Below are 18640 nucleotides of genomic sequence, written 5' to 3'. Positions count from 1 at the left end.
TCATTTTTGTAAACCTGGTTTTCTTGATTTTGGTACTGCATCTACTTAAATGAATTGTTATTTAGGATAGTTCCTGAAGAACGATGATCATTATCAACTGAGATTTTTAAAAATTATTTCGACGTCTGTTTAATCCAATGCATGTAATTGCTTTCAGGTTGTTCAACAGCAGCAGGGAACAATCGTCAGGCCGCAGGTAACACTGACTCAAACACCTATGGTGACACTTCGGCAACCTCAGAACCGTATCATGCTGACTGGTTCTTCACAGGTGCAATTGAAGCAACTTCAAACTGGTAAATATGAATACTCTTCAACTCTCCTTAAAACAAAATATATAAACGTTAAGGCTGCAGATCACTTTAGATATGCTCACATAGATACCAGTCTATGTTCAGTACATTTCTTTGGCCCATGCCTACTACAGCCATAAAGGGTGGTGCTGAGGCCACACCTGGAGTACTGTTAATGGTTTTTGTCTGTCGTTTAAAACTAGGCATACTGGCATTAGAAGCAATTCAAAAAGATTAATTGGCTTACTCCCAAGATGAAGAGTTTGACTTATCAAGAAAGCTAAATAGTTTAGGCCTTTACTCGTTAAAGTTTAGAAAACTGAGGGGTGGAAGAGTGTGGTGCTGGAAAAGCACAGCATGTTAGGCAGCATCCGAGGAGCAGGAGAGTCGATATTTCGGGCATCAGCCCTTCGTAAGTGGGGCAGCAAGGTGGCTCAGTAGTTAGCACTGCTGCCTCACAGCACAGCACCAGGGTCCCAGGTAAGATTCCAGCCTCGGGTGACTGGCTGTGTGGAGTTTGCACATTCTCCCTGTGTTTGCGTGGGTTTCCTCCGGGTGCTCCGGTTTCCTCCCACAGTCCAAAGAAGTGCAGGCCAGGTGAATTGGTCATGCTAAATTGCCTATGGTGTTAGGTGCATTCGTCAGAGGGAATTGGGATTGGCTGGGTTACTCTTCGGAGGGTCGGTGTGGACTGGTTAGGTCGAAGGGCCTGTTTCCACACTGTAGGGAATCTAATCTAATCTAATAAGGGCTTATGTCAACTCTCCTGCTCCTTGGATGCTGCCTGACCGGTTGTGCTTTTCCAGCACCATGCACTTCGACTCTGTTCCCCAGCATCTGCAGTCCTCACTTTTTCCAAGAATGAGGGGCAATCTTATTGAAACAAACAAGATTTTATGGGAGCTTTAGACGTTGAGAAGATGTTTCTATTAGTAATTACAAAATAAGGTAACACTCTCTTTTAAAACTGAGATGCAAACGAATTTCTTCTCCCATAGAGATGGAGAGAATTGGACTAGAGAATATACATTTAATTCAGTCCAATTTTAAAGTTGTAGACTTTGCCCTTAATGTAATAGTTTATCAAAGTTAGGTTGGGAAACAAAAGAAATACAGTAGGTGGCAACATAGGACAGAGAGAGGAAGTGACATACAGGTAGTACAAAACTAGTGTGGTGCAACAGAATTGTTGAGTGTGTAATTACATTAAATTCCATTTAAAAGATGCAGATATAGTGATGTACAATGAAAATGTTGATATGGAGAAACATATACAGACATTAGTTTTTATCATATGTAGAGAGGAGGCTAATTATCTGAATTTGTAATCAAACTTTAATCAGCTTTAGAAGTAAAACTGCACTTGTGAATCACCATCCTGCAAGTTGCAATTCAGTTGTCATTAGGAAATGAAGGAATGGTTGAACATGTATGACAGAATTGAAACATCTCTAAGGAGATAGGATGTAGGAGAAAGTGAAGGTCTTGCATCTGCTTGAATGTGCTTCATCTTTCAGTAAAATCATATCTTTTCTTCTACCTCATTTCCAACTTGCCCTAATTCTCTTCATGTTCGAAAACCTTTTGATGTCAGTCATCTTAAATGTCCTCAATGACTGTGCGCCTGCAGCTTTCTGGGCTGGAATTTCCAAAGGTTCACAACCCTGACTTAATGCATGATTGCTTTTTATGTGCAGTTACTGGCTTATTTGCATACTTTAAGCATAGTTACGAGAACAGTGCATCAAACTCAAATTTATACATCTCGCTTACCTCCCCGAACATTACCTATTTTTATGGAACCTGGGTCTTGTTACATTTATCTGCAGTAGTCTTGGTTTTAATTATTCAAAATACATTTTTGATATAAAAATTATGCTTTCAAAAGCTTACCTTTAGGAAGTCAAATCAGCTGTACTTATCAGACAAATGAATTGAAATAAATCAAACATTGTGAAATAATTCACTTTTAAGCACCTCCTATGACAAGAATTATTTCATCAAAACACTGGCCCTGAACGTTCAGACTAAAATATTAGAATGCTCTTGAAACTTCAACTAAAGCTTGTAGTTAACAGTGCACATTATTTTTGGGTTGAGCATGGAGTGATGTAGAGTGAAATTTAGTGTGAATATGTTAAATGTTCCGACAATAACAATGCTAGTTGGTAATATACCCAAATTATTGCATCGCATCAACACTTAAAAACACTTAGTAAAAACAATAAGCTGAAAGGCAGATTATATGTGAACAATTGAATACAGAAATCATGACAAATGTTTTTTCAGAGGCTGATCAAAGTAGACATTTTTCTGTAGCCTTTTCCTGTTTACAGTAACAGTTTTGATAATGTGGCAGTTTCTTAGCATGACCAGTCATCTATTCTAATCACAATCCACACAAAGAAGTGCCTTATCCCTTTCTTTCTGTGCAGTCTTATTGTAGAGAGGGTGGGGGTTTCCTCTTTCTGTGGTGCACATATTGTTTATGGAGTTCCAAGAACAAGAATCCATCTTGTTCCTTCATTTCTTCCTTTTGCATTTCTTTCCCTTGGTAACACAATTAAAGAAAAAGATCAGCTTCTACTTTGATACATAGCTCTCAAAACCACATCCGGTCTCCTTTCCCAGTGCCTCAGTGATATCAAATTGATCAAGCGATGTTCACTTTTGGGTAGATCGTGCTTTTTTCCGTGTAAACATTGTGAAGACAGAAACCTCCACTGTGTTAAAGCAAACATTGGACAATCTATTGTCCATCACAAAAATACCTGCTTCCATCTTTGTAATACTGCCTCCCTCTCATTCTTATATTGTTTGCTGCGAAAGTTCGCAATTTGGTCTTTGCTGTTTTCGCAGTCAGTTATTTTAATAACACTACCTGGCCTTCTATACTCCACCTCTGTAAATTTTACCTCTCAAAAATTCTTCTGCCCACATCTATCTTGCACTAAAGTCTGCCAAGTATGTTAACCATCACCCTCCATAAGGTCATAAATCACAAGCAAACCCTGTAACGTACATAGAACTGCACAAGGGTAAAACTGATGAAGGGAATATTTTACAAGGATTTGCATAGATTTTGCCAACATGTTTTTATTTCCAAATGTCTTTCGAGATTATTTTGTGACTAGAAGAAATGTGGTGTTTGCACATTAAGGAACTTCTGTTATTAATACCAGATAATACTTAGGAGATGTAATTCATTTGAGTTGCTATTGTATAAGGATGTAAGGGTCTGAGAGGTGCCACAAACCCCATCCACCATGATGATGTACAGACTTCTGAGAGAACAGTGTAGGATCCCAAAGGAATAAGACCAGTATCTAAGTGCTCCTCATAGTTTCTGTAATCATGTCTATCACATTAATGTATCTTGTCCGTAGTTGCTACCACAGAATAAATCATTTTGTTTAAGACTAGCATTTCACATTGGACTACCAAGTAGTTTTCCTCTACCATATTAGATCAAGGGGGCCCAGAAGATCCCAATTCTGAAAAAGGATGGTATTAACAAACCTACCTCGTGTTGAGCACTGATGCAGACAACCTCGAACAAAGGTGATAGAACATAGAACATAGAAGAATACAGCGCAGTACAGGCCCTTCGGCCCTCGATGTTGCGCCGATCAAAGCCCACCTAACCTACACTAACCCACTATCCTCCATATACCTATCCAATGCCCGCTTAAATACCCATAAAGAGGGAGAGTCCACTACTGCTACTGGCAGGGCATTCCATGAACTGACGACTCGCTGAGTGAAGAACCTACCCCTAACATCAGTCCTATATCTACCCCCCCTTAATTTAAAGGTATGCTCCCTTGTAATAGCTGACTCCATACGTGGAAAAAGCTTCTCACTGTCAACCCTATCTAACCCCCTAATCATCTTGTACACCTCTATCAAATCACCCCTAAACCTTCTTTTCTCCAAAGAAAACAACCCCAAGTGCCTCAGCCTTTCCTCATAGGATCTTCCTACCATACCAGGCAACATCCTGGTAAACTTCCTCTGCACCCGTTCCAGTGCCTCCACATCCTTCCTATAGTATGGCGACCAAAACTGCACACAATATTCCAGATGCAGCCGCACCAGAGTCTTATACAACTGCAGCATGACCTCAGGACTCCGGAACTCAATTCCTCTACCAATAAAAGCCAGTACGCCATATGCCTTCTTCACTGCACTATTTACCTGGGTGGCAACTTTCAGAGATCTGTGTACATGGACACCAAGATCCCTCTGCTCTTCCACACTACCAAGTAGTCTACCATTAGCCCAGTAATCCATCTTTTTATTACTCTTACCAAAGTGAATCACTTCACACTTAGCTACATTGAACTCCATTTGCCACCTTTCTGCCCAGCTCTGCAGCTTCTCTATATCCCGCTGTAACCTGCCATATCCTTCCTCACTGTCTACAACTCCGACTTTCGTATCATCCGCAAACTTGCTCACCCAACCTTCTAACCCTTCCTCCAGGTCATTTATAAAAATGACAAACAGCAATGGTCCCAAAACAGATCCTTGCGGAACACCGCTAGTGACGGCACTCCAAGATGAACCTTTGCCATCAACTACTACCCTCTGTCTTCTTCCAGAGAGCCAATTCCTAATCCAAACCTCCAACTCACCCTCAATGCCATATCTCTGTATTTTCTGCAGTAGCCTACCATGGGGGACCTTATCAAACGCCTTACTAAAATCCATATATACCACATCTACCGCTTTCCCCTCATCTACCTCCTTCGTCACCTTCTCAAAGAATTCAATAAGGTTTGTGAGGCACGACCTGCCCTTCACAAAACCATGCTGACTATCCTTGATCACATCATTCTTATCCAGATGTGCATAAATCCTATCCCTTACAATTCTCTCTAAGACTTTGCCCACAACAGAAGTGAGACTCACTGGCCTATAGTTACTAGGATTATCCCTACTCCCCTTCTTGAACAAGGGAACCACGTTTGCTAGCCTCCAGTCCTCTGGCACTACTCCTGTCGACAAAGAGGACACAAAAATCAAGGCCAATGGCTCTGCAATCTCCTCCCTTGCTTCCCAGAGAATCCTAGGATAAATGCCATCAGGCCCAGGGGACTTATCTATTTTCACCCTTGCCAGAATTTCCAACACCTCTTCTCTACATATCTCAAAGCCATCCATTCTACTTATTCGTGCCTCAGTATTCATATCGACAACAATGTCCTGTTCCTGAGTGAATACTGACGAAAAGTATTCATTCAGCGCCTCCCCAATCTCTTCAGCCTCCACACGCAACTTCCCATTACTATCCTTGATTGGACCAATTCCTTCCCTAGTCATTCTTTTATTCCTAACATACATATAGAAAGCCTTAGGGTTTTCCCTAATCCTACCAACTAAGGACCTTTCATGTCCCCTCCTTGCTGCTCTTAGCTCTCTCTTCAGGTCCTTCCGGGCTACCTTATAACTCTCAATCGCCCCTATTGAACCTTCACGCCTCATCTTTACAAAGGCCGCCCTCTTCCATTTAACAAGGGATTCCAACTCCTTATTAAACCACGGCTCCCTCACACGACCCTTTCCTCCCTGCCTGATAGGTACGTACTTATCAAGGACACTCAATAGTTGCTCCTTGAACAAGTTCCACATATCAATTACGCTCTTGCCTTGGAATCTACTTTTCCAATCCACACATCCTAAGTCATGCCTCAACGCATCATAATTTCCCTGCCCCCAGCTATAACTCTTGCCCTGTAGTACACACTTATCCCTCTCCATCACTAGAGTAAAAATCACCGAATTGTGGTCACTGTCCCCAAAGTGCTCACCTACCTCTAGTTCTAATACCTGGCCTGGTTCGTTACCCAGAACCAAATCCAGTATGGCCTCACCTCTTGTTGGCTTATCTACATAAGGATCTGCCATGAGGATTGCTCCTACAAACCTGGTACAAAAGCAATCTTGCAGTTGTTATCCTCAAATTGACTGTTTATATGTAGATTAGTTACAGTGTGGAAACAGACCCTTCGGCCCAACAAGTCCACACCGATCCGCCGAAGTGCAAGCCACCCAGACCCATTCCCCTACATTTACCCCTTCACCTAACACTACAGGCTATTTAGCATAGTCAATTCACCTAACCTGCACATTTTTGGACTGTGGGAGGAAACCGGAGCACCCGGAGGAAACCCACGCAGACATGGGGAGAATGTGCAAACTCCACACAGTCAGTCGCCTGAGGTGGGAATTGAACCCGGGTCTCTGGAGCTGAGAGGCAGCAGTGCTAACCACTGTGCCACCGTGCCGCCCATGTAGTTTATGTAAAGTGATGCAAGTGGGCATTTGTATCTGCAAGTTAAAAAAAACAGGCTTAAAAACTTCAGTGACAAGTAAAATACTGTGATTAATTGAATTGGAGAAACTGACTGGACACTGTTTAACATAACTTTCTCCATAATTTTACAGTTCCTGTTATGAAACAGACAGTGGTGCCAGGAACTAAAGCTGGTTTGACTTACTCTGTCCAGACTTCTGTCGTTCAAAAAAATAAACTAAAAGAAGCAGCAGCAGCAGCAGCAGCAAGTGGCTCTTTCAGGTGAGATATTTAATCAATATCTCTGGAAGAAACAAATGATACTTAATATGGAAAAGATTACTGTTGAAAACAGTACTTACCTAGTAAATATTTACACCTCATTAAAACCTATATGACAATATTCCTTTTAAAAACAATATCCCATCACCAACTGCCGTTCTTGAAAGTCAACTTTATTTTCATACTTGGCCCTTTATCAGGTTACTTAAGTTGGACTTAATTAGAACAATATTCTATATCTAGAGGGTTAACATGTGTGATGCTTTTTAGTGGATTAGCACATTGTAATCAATGATTTTGAATTTGCTGTCGAGGGAACAACACCCGGCTTTTAGATTAGAGTGGTGCTGGAAAAGCCCTTTCCTAGTGAAGGGCTTTTGCCTGAAATGTTGATTTTCCTGATCCTCGGATGCTGCCTGACCTGCTGTGCTTTTCCAGCACCACTCTTAATCTAAACCCTGGTTTCCAGCATCTGCAGTCCTTACTTCTGCCCGGAACAACACCCGGTGTCATATGCCAAGCAAGTGGCAGAAGTGATCTGTTTCCTGTTAGGAAGAAAAAGTACTGGCCTTTTTTAAAAAAATCTGTAATATGAAAATAATACTGCAGGGCCACATGTTTTCCTGATCCTGGTTGCATTGAGAGCTGTGTTGGTCCTTCTGCTTGGCCCATTACAGTCTTTGTGATCATGGTACTCTGCAGTGTTCTAAGAAAGGAAACTACCTGGCATGCTGGTGGGATGATCCATACAGATGCTTACCTGCATTATTAAACAGGTACAATCTAAATAGGGAACTCTTCTATCTTCCTTAGCTAGATAAATGTACTTCATCAAATCTGTGTCTCGGTTGAATATTCCATGCAAATTTACAAATTGCTAACATTGTAGATTAGCTCTTGTAATGACATTAATGTGTAGGTGTGAAATTTTCTAGGGATGATGATGATATTAATGATGTGGCATCTATGGCTGGAGTTAACCTTTCAGAAGAAAGTGCACGCATTTTGGCAACAAATTCAGAACTGGTGGGGACTCTGACAAGATCGTGTAAAGATGAGGCATTCCTGTTTGCTGCACCGTTGCACAGAAGAATGTTAGAAATAGGTAAAGAGATATTAACTGATTTTCACACAATGGCTACCTACTTATGAAAACTTTGTGAAAAAAACAGTGCAATAAGGAATCTTTTTAAAAACATGACCTCATCCAAAAATTTTTAAAACTCCATTCATGAAATGTGGGTCTTACTGGCATGGTCAGTATTTATTACACATCCATAACTCCTCTTGAGAGAATGGTGGTAAGTCACCTTGAATTGCTGCAATCCAGATGCTGTAGGTACAACTACAGTGCTATGAAGGAAGATGTTTTATCCAAGGTGCTTTGAAGGTACTGCATGCAGTACCAGGAAGTAGTGAGTTCCATGGTTTTGACCTAACCATGTTGAAGGACTGGTGATACGTTTCCAAGTTACAATGTCTGTGATGTGAATGAGTACTTGGAGGTGATGGTGTTCCCACGTATTTACTGGTCTTGTATTTAGGTGGCAGAAGTCACAGATTTGGGACAAGCTATTTAAGAAATGTTTAGAAATATCTCTAAGGAAGACTCCTGACAATATTTTTATAAAAATAAACTAAATATACTAAAATTTGTACGTGGAACTACAAGTTTCAAAACTTATTCTGCCAAGTGCTATCCAGTAAGATTGCTAACTAACAAGAGTTATGGTCAAGATTGTTTTAGCCACGTACAGTAATTATATTCTATATACTCACAACACAGCTAGGTGTACTTCCAAATAAATATGTTCGTCAAGCAAACATTTACCAACATTAACTAACCAATGAAACAAAGCAACAAATGATCACAAAACAGTTGTGCACTGTTTTTGTCTTGTGTTTCACTCACAATTAGCCAAGTGTAGCTTGTAGCTGTTGTATTGAGCTCAGTGAATAATATGCATTAGTCAAAGGGGAAAGCTATATTAATATAGCTAAGAATGTTTAACCTATTTAAACATATTTTAACTTTTTTTGGCATAGGTAAAAAACATGGAATTACTGACGTTCATCCTGATGTAGTAAATTTTGTATCACATGCCACCCAACAACGATTACAAACACTTGTAGAAAAGATATCTGAAGTTGCACAACAGAGAAACATCTCATACAAAGTGAGTATCAAATCATTTATTGTTTCTTTAGACCAAATGCCTGATTTTAATATAATCTGAGTTGTTTTATCAATCCTATCAGTAAAAGATTCATAAACTAACTGAATTTGCACCCCTTTCATGTTAAAAAGACTGGTTAGACTACAAGTATTTGCTGTGAGCTTAAACTTTTATAAACAACCCCACACCTCCTCCACCTTTCCTCAAAATATTGATTCTCATTGAGATATATTTTCAATGGCATCAGGTGCCACCATTGCTATCAGCAACATAACTGAGAAGGGGCAGAGTGAACATTCTCATAGTATGGAATCAGGCCAGGGTAAGTCTGATAATGAGGAAGAACTCAGAACATAGACTGATACTCTCTTCAACTAATACTTGCTGGCTAGCATAATAATTGGCAATCAGGAGTAGAAATTACAGTTGATCCCTTCCCTAATTTGAAACCCTGACACCAATCTTAGTACCTTGCAGCCATCTCAACTAATTCAGTATAAACAGTAGCCAAAAGTTTGTATTGATTGTATTGCAGAACAGTACATCTCAGAGGGTTTATTAGTGGGATGTTCACATTTTCTGTCAGGTTTGGAACATAGCTGAGACTAGTGCAAACTACCTTTTTAAAAGGTGGTAAACTAACACTAATATATATGGACTAATTGCACTTAACAAAACAACTTGCATGTGAATGATTATTTCAAAGATCCTTTTTGTAAGGGGGTATCACTACAAATACACAGAATATTTCTGTTTTTCATTTCAGGAATAAGCAACAAGTTTAACAGCAATTTATTTTTGTTACATAATTTGTTGTTAGCAAGTAGGATAGCAGTCAAATGACAGGAGGGCAATGAGCAGAACGTTTTGCCTCTTATCCAGCACAAATGGGCTATTTATAGAACATATAGAATTCCCACAGTGCAGGAAGAGACTATTTTGCCAATTGAGCCAGAACTGACCCTCCGAAGAAGCATCCCATTCAGACCCCAAAACCCAATCCCCGTAACCCCCATTCTATTACTGTGGTTAATCCATCTACCCTGCACATCCCTGGATATTACAGGACAATTTAGCATGGCCAGTCTACCTAACCGACACATCTTTGGACTGCGGGAGGAAACCAGAGCACCTGCTGATACGGGGAGAATGTGCAAACACCACACAGATAGTAACCAAAGGCTGGAATCGAACCCGGGTCACTGGCATTGTGAGGCATCAGTGCTAACCACTGAGCCACTGTACTGTCCTATGCAAGGCATTAACTGAGGTCTTTGCACATTGGAATGTTGCTCTTCACAAACCTGCATAAAACAGGGAATTGGTGATAGGGCAGTCTGATTGTCAAGGTTTTTGTGTAAGAATTACTTCACTATTTTCACAATCTGAAATAATTTAACGTTTATCTTTTGATTTCAGGAGGACGACAGGTATGAGCAGTTAAATGATGTAAAGTCACAGCTCAAGTTCTTTGAACAACTAGATCAAATAGAAAAGCAGAGAAAAGATGAACAAGAAAGAGAAATTTTAATGCGAGCAGCAAAGGTAAGCGGTGTTAAGTGGAATTTAAATTAAATCAAACAGAAGGGGATGTTGTAATACATTAAACTCTCACTTTAGTCTTGCAAAAGGTTAATCTAATACCAAACATATAGAATGAATGCTGAGCCAAAGGCGACATTGATACAAATATTAAATGCATGTATTCAACTGAGTACTTGTGAACATGATATGTACTTGTTACTAGCCTGAAATGCTTAAGAAATCTTAGGGTCTTTGATCACCAATTTTACCTTTTCTACTGCAAAATCACAGCTTGGGTTGTAGACATACATCCACCTGCTTTGAACTACATATTTATTAAGTTTAAACAAAGACCTGAACAAGCTGCACAGTACAAGAGGAGACTGAATTGGCAGCTGTGCTGATATTGTGTCAATGCATATTACTGAAAGTAAATATCAAGTTTGATTACTTCATCTGCTGGGCCTCAACACACAGTTTCACAAGCAAGCTTTCAAAATCAATGCTGGTTCACATGGCAGAGCATATTGATTCATCCATTTCACAACTGAATACAAATGACAGTTGTAATGACCAAAGAAGTGGCTAGAAGTCACGGAATCATTTAATGTTCTTCAGGAAAGAAAACCAGACAACCTCACATAATGTAACCAACCTGTGACACCCATTCCACGTTGCACTGGATTCTTAATGCCCTTTTGAAGTGGCCTAACATAGCACTTAGTTTGAAGGGAATTATAGATAGATAATAAATGCAGCATTATCTTGCCAGCATCATTGCACATGAATGAGGTTTAAAAAAAAGCTTGCCCATTTACAGGGACTGCATGCCAATGAAACCCCTCATATTTAGCGATTTAAGACTTCTCATTGTACTGATATAATGCATAGAAAAGTGCAGTTCCCTTTAGTGATATGGTCCCATGTTGATGGGCAGTTGCTTATAGCGAGAAAGTAGAGTTAACTGTTTTCTTCGTAAGCATAGGAATCCATTACAAAGTTACCTTAACTTTCCAAAGTCATTATACTGTATTAAACATACTTGTTATTTGGGGACATATCCAATATGTATTTACACTGCACTACTAATTTAATAGGGTCAGCAAATCAGATATACAGTTTTAATCAACTTTTTAATTGTGTCTGGTACACAGGGCTTTTTAAAATGCTGCAGATTTTGGAACAAGTCAGGTCTCCAAACGATTTCAATTATCTGTTCCCACCTCAATATAATGTGATCATCTGAGTGATAAAATTCTGCACATAGCGTTTACATTTATGGAAGGCACCTGCTGGAACTGTTCATATTTAAATAAGACATCTGCTAAGTGGAGTTTGTTTTTTTTTAATTTTAAGAAATACTAGTTCGGTTATTTTTTGGCTTTACCATCCACCTGAAACAGCAGCAAATTGCACCACCTTTAATGTACCAACTGGAAGTTATAATGTCTACATTTCTTGAACTGTCATTACTCAGCACATTGTAATTAATCTTAGGTCATACTTTAAAAGAAAATTTATTTTAGCTTCACTCAATCCACAAACCTGTATTTCATTGCACCAGGTTGATTATTGTGGGTTATAAATAGTACATTGAAATAAAGCTTTAGCTTGCACACAATACACTTGTCTCTGATATATAAACACAATACTGGAGTGATTTGAGTTAATAATGTAACAATGTAAGCCAATAGTAGGTCAGGCATCATTTGTGGCAAGGAACTCTATTAGTATTTCGGGTTGAAATCCTTTCATCAGAAGTGAAGAAAGATAGAAATGTAAGAGGTTTGAAATCAGTGGAAGGGAAGGGGGCAGGAATAACAAAATGATGCGTGTGATAGGGTGGTGAGATTAATGAGCAAAGTATTTCATTACGTAGAAGTGTTATAATTAAAGCTGGCATGTACCATCACTCTGGTCACTCTACTCAACAGTTCACCCATAAAACAAAAATACATTTTCCAGTTACTAAGATGACCAGTAAAATAGTTTATCAGGTTGCAAAGAACAAGATCTGTCAATTAGGTTTCTTAAACATAATTGTGGATTTCTTATCAAAACAAGTGAGAGCTTGTGTTCTGCAAGGGTCAGTGTTGGGACCACAACTTTTCACTTTATGCATTAATGATCTAGATGAAGGAACTGAGGGCAGATAATACAAAGATAGTTAGAGGGACTTGTAGTATTGAGGAGTTGGGAAGGCTGCAGAAAGATTTGGACAGGTTAGGAGAGTGGGCGAAGAAGTGACAGATTGAGTACAACGTGGGAAAGTATGAGGTCATGCACTTTGGTAGGAAGAATAGAAGCATGGGCTGTTTTCTAAGTAGTGAGAAAATTCAGAAGTCTGAAATGCAAAGACACTTGGGAGTTCTAGACTTGGAGTCTATACTTGGAGTCTATACTTGGAGTTTAGAGGATGGGGGAGGGGGGGGGCAGCGGTGGGATCTAATTGAAACTTATAGAATACTGAATGGCCTGGACAGAGTGGATGTTGGGAAGATGTTACCATTGTTTTGTGAGACTAGAACCCAAGGGCACAGCCTTCGAGTAAAAGGAAGACATTTTAGAGTGGAGATAAGGAGAAACTTCAGCCAGAGAGTGGTGAATGTATGAAATTCACTGCCACAGAAGACTGTGGAGGTCAGATCATTGAGTATATTTAAGACACCGAGATAGGTTCTTGATTGTCAAGAGGATCGAGGGGTAAGGGGACAAAGCAGGAGAATGGGGTTGAGAAACGTATCAGCCATGATTGAATAGTGGATTAGACTTGATGGGCTGAATAGCCTAACTTCTGCTCCTATATCTTGTGGTCTTATTCCACAAAGGTGCAATAATTGGTTAACATACACAGCCAGTAATAGAGAAGTTTAAATGCTTCTTCCTGTAAATATCCCTAAAACATCTCTCCATCTCTCTCTCTCTTCAGTAAAAGAGGAGAAAAGATTAGATTTCTCTACAAACATTGACTTTCTGGGGAAAAAAAAATGCTTTTTGGCCAGTGGGTTATTCTTGAAGGGAAAAGGAATAAAGTATAGAATATTCCAAAGGGTGTTGCTCTGGTGTTCAGGCACAAGTGATTATCACTAATCACACATGGTTAATCTCTGAAGGTTTGTAAATACAGCTTGCTCAGGAAACAATTTTGAAATGCTCTTGCAGTCGCTCTCTCAAAAGAACAAATAGGTTTCACTCTAAACTCAACAACTGGGTTTCCTTTTCAGAATAGGAGAGGTTAGCTCGGCAGCTTGTTCTAAGCAAGCTTTCCTCTTAATAAGCTTGTTCTTAATAGGCTTCCCTCTAACATAACCAGATGAAGCAAGTATCTTTCCAAACCAGTCATTGTTCAAACCAGCCATCTCCGAGGTCTACAACAAAGCAATTATCACCAGGTTGATGATTTACAAGAAGCCTTAAAGGAAAACAAAACTCCATGTCCACAGTTAGCTTTCAATGACTTTAAACACTCCAGATATTTCCAATTAATTTAAAATAAATCAGTGTTCCACAATCTTCCAGAGTTTAAGACCTTCAGGTTATTAGATAAGAAGCACTCTTGTAACAAAAGCCTGAGAGTGTGAAAAGAATTAGAATTAGGTTTATTGTCACGTGTACTCAAGTACAGGAATACTGGAGTACAGTGAAAAGTATACAATGTTGCCAGTCACAGCATCATCTTGGGTACAAAATGTTAGGTTAAAAAAGAAAAGTAAAGCAATTAGTGTCAACAATGTAATTCTTCCTAGTATAAAGTAGAATAGGAAATAAAGTTAAAAGTTCCAAATTACACTCCTCCTTTCGCCATGGGCCTGCAGTTGCTCCATGAAGGTTCAATCAAACACACTCTCACTCTCTCCATCTCACTCTCTCTCCATCACTCTCACACTCTCTCTCTCTCACACTCTCTCTCTCTCACACTCTCTCTCTCTCTCAGTCACACCCCACGCTTGATCTCTCGATCCCTGGGCCTCTGTGCTGCCATCTTGACATCAGCCGCCTCACCAAAGGTTGTCAGAGTCTCACTGTGGGCCCCAGCCACTTTCGCAATGTCACTGACCACCAGAGGTCTGCCCATGTACAACTGGCACCTTGTGATTGACTGCTAAGGTTCTGGGCCTGTAGTCACTACTGTTACCACCACTGTCTCCACAACTGAGCTCCCTCCAGAGGGCATGTAGAGGGAAAAAAAACACTAACGAAAGAAAGAAAAAAGTGAGCTCAGGAGCCCTACCCTGCGGCCATCTTAGATCAGGGATAATGGATGTACTGAAGAAAACAAAAGTTGTGTCCTGATGACATGTAAATGGTCAATGGTTTGGTTAATCTCTCCTGCCCTTCATCCTGCCGTAGACCCTCCATAACGTACAAGAGTAGAAGTAGGCTATTCAACACATGGTGTTTACTCAGCCATTCAATGCGATGATGGCATTTGTGCTTCCTGCCCCTCTCCCCTTGCACTGGCTTAAAGTTCTTGGCATTCATATCTTATTTCAGTTCTCTTGAAAGGTCATTGACCTGAAATGTTAACGGTGTTTCTCTCCACAGACGTTGCCTCCACAGCTAAGTATTTCCAATATATTGTTTGTTATTATTTCTCTCATCGTGCATTCACAATTTTCAACTGTAACAATAAATCATTGCAATTTAGAATCTAAATTAAAATATCATAAAACTGGAGTCCGTCTCAAATGTTTGTCTCCCCAGCATTACAGATACCAGTCCTCACCCAATTCGATTCACTCCATGTGATATCAAGAATGGTTGGAGGCACTGGATAGTGCACACACTATGGGCCCTGACAGCATTCCAGCAATAGTACTGATAGCAATAATACTTGTGCTCCAAAACTTGCCGTTCCCTAGTCAAGCTGTTCCAGTATAGTTACAATATTGGCATCTATACAACAATGTGGAAAATTGCCCAAGTATATCCTGTACATAAAAAGCATGATAAATCCAATCTGACTAATTACCTCCCCGTCAGTCTATCGATCATTGGTAAAGTGATGGAAGGTTTCATCAACAGTGGCATCAAGCAGAACTTGCTCAGTGACACCCAGTTTGGATTCTGCCAGGGTTCCTGACTTCATTACAGCCTTGGTTCAAACATGGACAAAATTCCAGAGGTGAGGGGAGAGTGACAGCCCTTGACACCAAGGCTGCATTCAATTAAGTGTGTTATCATGGAGTTCCCCTAAAACCGGAATCAATGGGTATCGGGGGAAACTCTCTTGTGGTTAGAGTCATACCTGAAACATAGGAAGAGGGTCATGATTGTTGGAGGTCAGTCATCTCCGCTTCACCACATCTCTGCAGGAGTCTTCAGCTACTTCATCAATGACCTTCCCTCCATCATAAGGTCAGAAGTGGGGATGTTTCACCAATGGCTGCACAATGTTCAGCATCATTCACATCTCCTCAGCCACTGAAGCAGTCTGTGTCCAAAAGCAACAAGATCTTTACAGTATCCAGGCTTAGGCTGACATGTGGCAAGTAACATTCGTGCCACACAATTGCCAGGCTATAATCATCACTAATAACTGCTCCTTGACATTCAGTGGTGTTACTTTCACTGAATTCCCCACTATCAGCACCCTGGGAGTTATCCTTGATCAGAAACTCAACTGGACTCACCACATAGTTGCAATGGCTACAAGAGCAATCTCCTGACTCCCCAAATCCTGTCCACCATCTGCAAGACACAAGCTAGCAAAGTCATAGAATACTCCCCACTTCCCTGGATGAGTGCAGCCCCAACAACACCCAAACAGGACAAAGCAGTTTGCTTGATTGACACAGCATCCACTCCCTCCACCACTGACACTCGGTGTGTGCTATTTACAAAATGCACTGCAGAAACTCCCCAAAGAACCTCGGACAGCACTTTCCAAACCCATGACCACTTCCATCTAAAAGGACAAAGGCAACAGATACATGGGAACACCACCACCTTTAAGTTTCTTTTGATCCCACTCACCATCCTGATTTGGAAATACATTACTGTTCCTTCACTGTCGCTGGGTCAAAATCCTGGAATTTCCTCCTTAACAGCATTGTGGGTTAACCCACAGCAGGTGAACTGCAGTGTTTCAAGAAGGCAGCTCATCACCTTCTCAAGCACAACTAGGGACAGGCAATAAATGCTGGCCAGCCAGTGACACCTACATCCCACAAAATGAATAAATAAAAAAAAACTGTAGTACTTCTAACTCAGTAACTTTTACAGGAATTTATATAATTGTCAGTCTTAATCCTCACCTTCTACGATATTACTTTGCAAATTATTATTTTATTCCTTTTTGTCAACAGTCTCGCTCCAGACAAGAGGACCCAGAGCAACTTAGGCTAAAACAAAAGGCCAAAGAGGTAAGAATAATCCTTTTTCCCCCTTTGCTACAAAAGAATGCTGTACCAAGTTTAGCACACTGTACAAGATACTTGCAGGGTGCACTGGATAGAAATACCTAAAAAGGAAGTCAAACCTCTGGTTAAACTAGTTGGTCTGAGATCAAGCTTAATAGTAGAATCAAATAACTCAGTAAAATATATTCAGGTGGCATGTGTATGCAGGAAGATTCTATGTAGATTTTGTTGATAAAATTGATGTGAAACCTTAAGAGATGTCCTTATGCAAAAAAAAAGGTAAAGATTGCTTTTATATATTATGGCAGAATAATACACTTTGCCACAGTGGTACTCTTACTTTCAAGCCTGATTTTTTTTTTACAAGCTGACAACTTTTTATTTGCAGAATCCCACTGTCAGTGATCAGATTTCAGAACAGTTATACTTCCTTTTCCCATTGTGATGTCCTGGAATGCAAAATATTACCTACATTACTAGGTATTAGCTTGACCTAGTTGGAAGCTCTCCTGCATCAGTCAGTTGATTATCAGCTTATGCTCCATATCAAAGTATGTGCTTATAATCTAGACCAACACTTCAGTGTCATAATGAGTGTGTGCAACATTGTTAGAAGTGGCATCTCTCGAATGGGATATTAGCCAGAGTTCTGGATTAGAGTGGTGCTGGAAGAGCACAGCAATTCAGGCAGCATCCAAGGAGCTTCGAAATCGACTTTTCGGGCAAAAGTCCTTCATCAGGATATTAGCCAGAGTTGTCAGTTCAAAGAAATGTGAGATCTGATAGGAGGGAATTTTCCTGGTGTTTTGACAAACATTGCTCATTTAGTCATCAGCATGAAAAGAGGTTACTGGTTATTTGTCTAATTTGTGAAAAATGGTTACTGCATTTTGGTGAACAATTGTGGTGATCACTTCAAAAAGTAGTTATTTGGCTCTGAAGCACTTCATGACACCCAGGGAAGATGATAAAACTCTATCATCTAAGTTATTGTTCTTGCTACCTCTAGCAAGGCAGTGGTATCATGGATAAGAAAAATAGCAATAATTGCACAAAACTTGGCTATGCATAATAACAGTTGGATGGATTCTCACACTCATTTGTAAACCTGAGGATAACTAAACCTCTGTTGCTGTGTTTTAAGGCACACCAATTCCCATTCATCTATCTACACTGCCTTTATGTTGGCTCCTGCTCAAGAAATATCTTGATTTTTAAACTCTCGTTCTTGTTTTTAAATCCCTCCATAGCCTTGCCTCATCCTTCAGCCTGACAACCCTCCTAGGTATCTGAAGTCCTCTAATTCTGGCCTAACGTGCATTGCCAATGTTAATTGCTTCGTCTTTGCTTTGTGGCACTTTGGCTTTCCTCAGCTATAGGCTCTGGAATACCCTCCCCATAACTCTCTGCCCTGCTTTCCTCCTTCAGTACACACTTTGAAAACTATTTCTTTGACCAAGCTTTTTCTTATCTGACCTAATATTTTATAAGTATCATATTTTGTTTAATTCCTACACAAAGTGCCTTGGGACATTTCATTACATTTAAGGCACTATTTGAATATAACTTATTGTTTCTGAACACAAAATATAGAACTGATAAAGCACAGATTATTTTGTCTGTGATGTCTCTCTGCATAACTAGATCCGCTAGTCCCACTCTCCTGCCTTTTCCCCATCCCTACAGATTATTTAGCTTCAGGTA

The 18640-nt window shown here is 40.0% G+C and overlaps 1 protein-coding gene across 1 annotated transcript in view; it reads left to right on the top strand.

Annotated features, from left to right (window-relative positions):
* LOC140462914 (transcription initiation factor TFIID subunit 4-like) overlaps positions 1–18640 on the top strand; it is a 102006-nt gene that overhangs the window by 76359 nt on the left and 7007 nt on the right. The window contains exons 8-13 of the mRNA XM_072556392.1: positions 158–296; positions 6744–6873; positions 7809–7978; positions 8920–9050; positions 10470–10595; positions 16883–16939. Of these exons, the coding sequence (XP_072412493.1) occupies positions 158–296; positions 6744–6873; positions 7809–7978; positions 8920–9050; positions 10470–10595; positions 16883–16939 (753 nt within the window). The remainder of the gene's footprint in view (positions 1–157; positions 297–6743; positions 6874–7808; positions 7979–8919; positions 9051–10469; positions 10596–16882; positions 16940–18640) is intronic.

Source organism: Chiloscyllium punctatum, chromosome 37 (assembly GCF_047496795.1).
Source record: "Chiloscyllium punctatum isolate Juve2018m chromosome 37, sChiPun1.3, whole genome shotgun sequence".
In the NCBI taxonomy this organism is placed as follows: Eukaryota; Metazoa; Chordata; class Chondrichthyes; order Orectolobiformes; family Hemiscylliidae; genus Chiloscyllium; species Chiloscyllium punctatum.
This window is presented reverse-complemented; position numbering and strand designations above follow the sequence as displayed.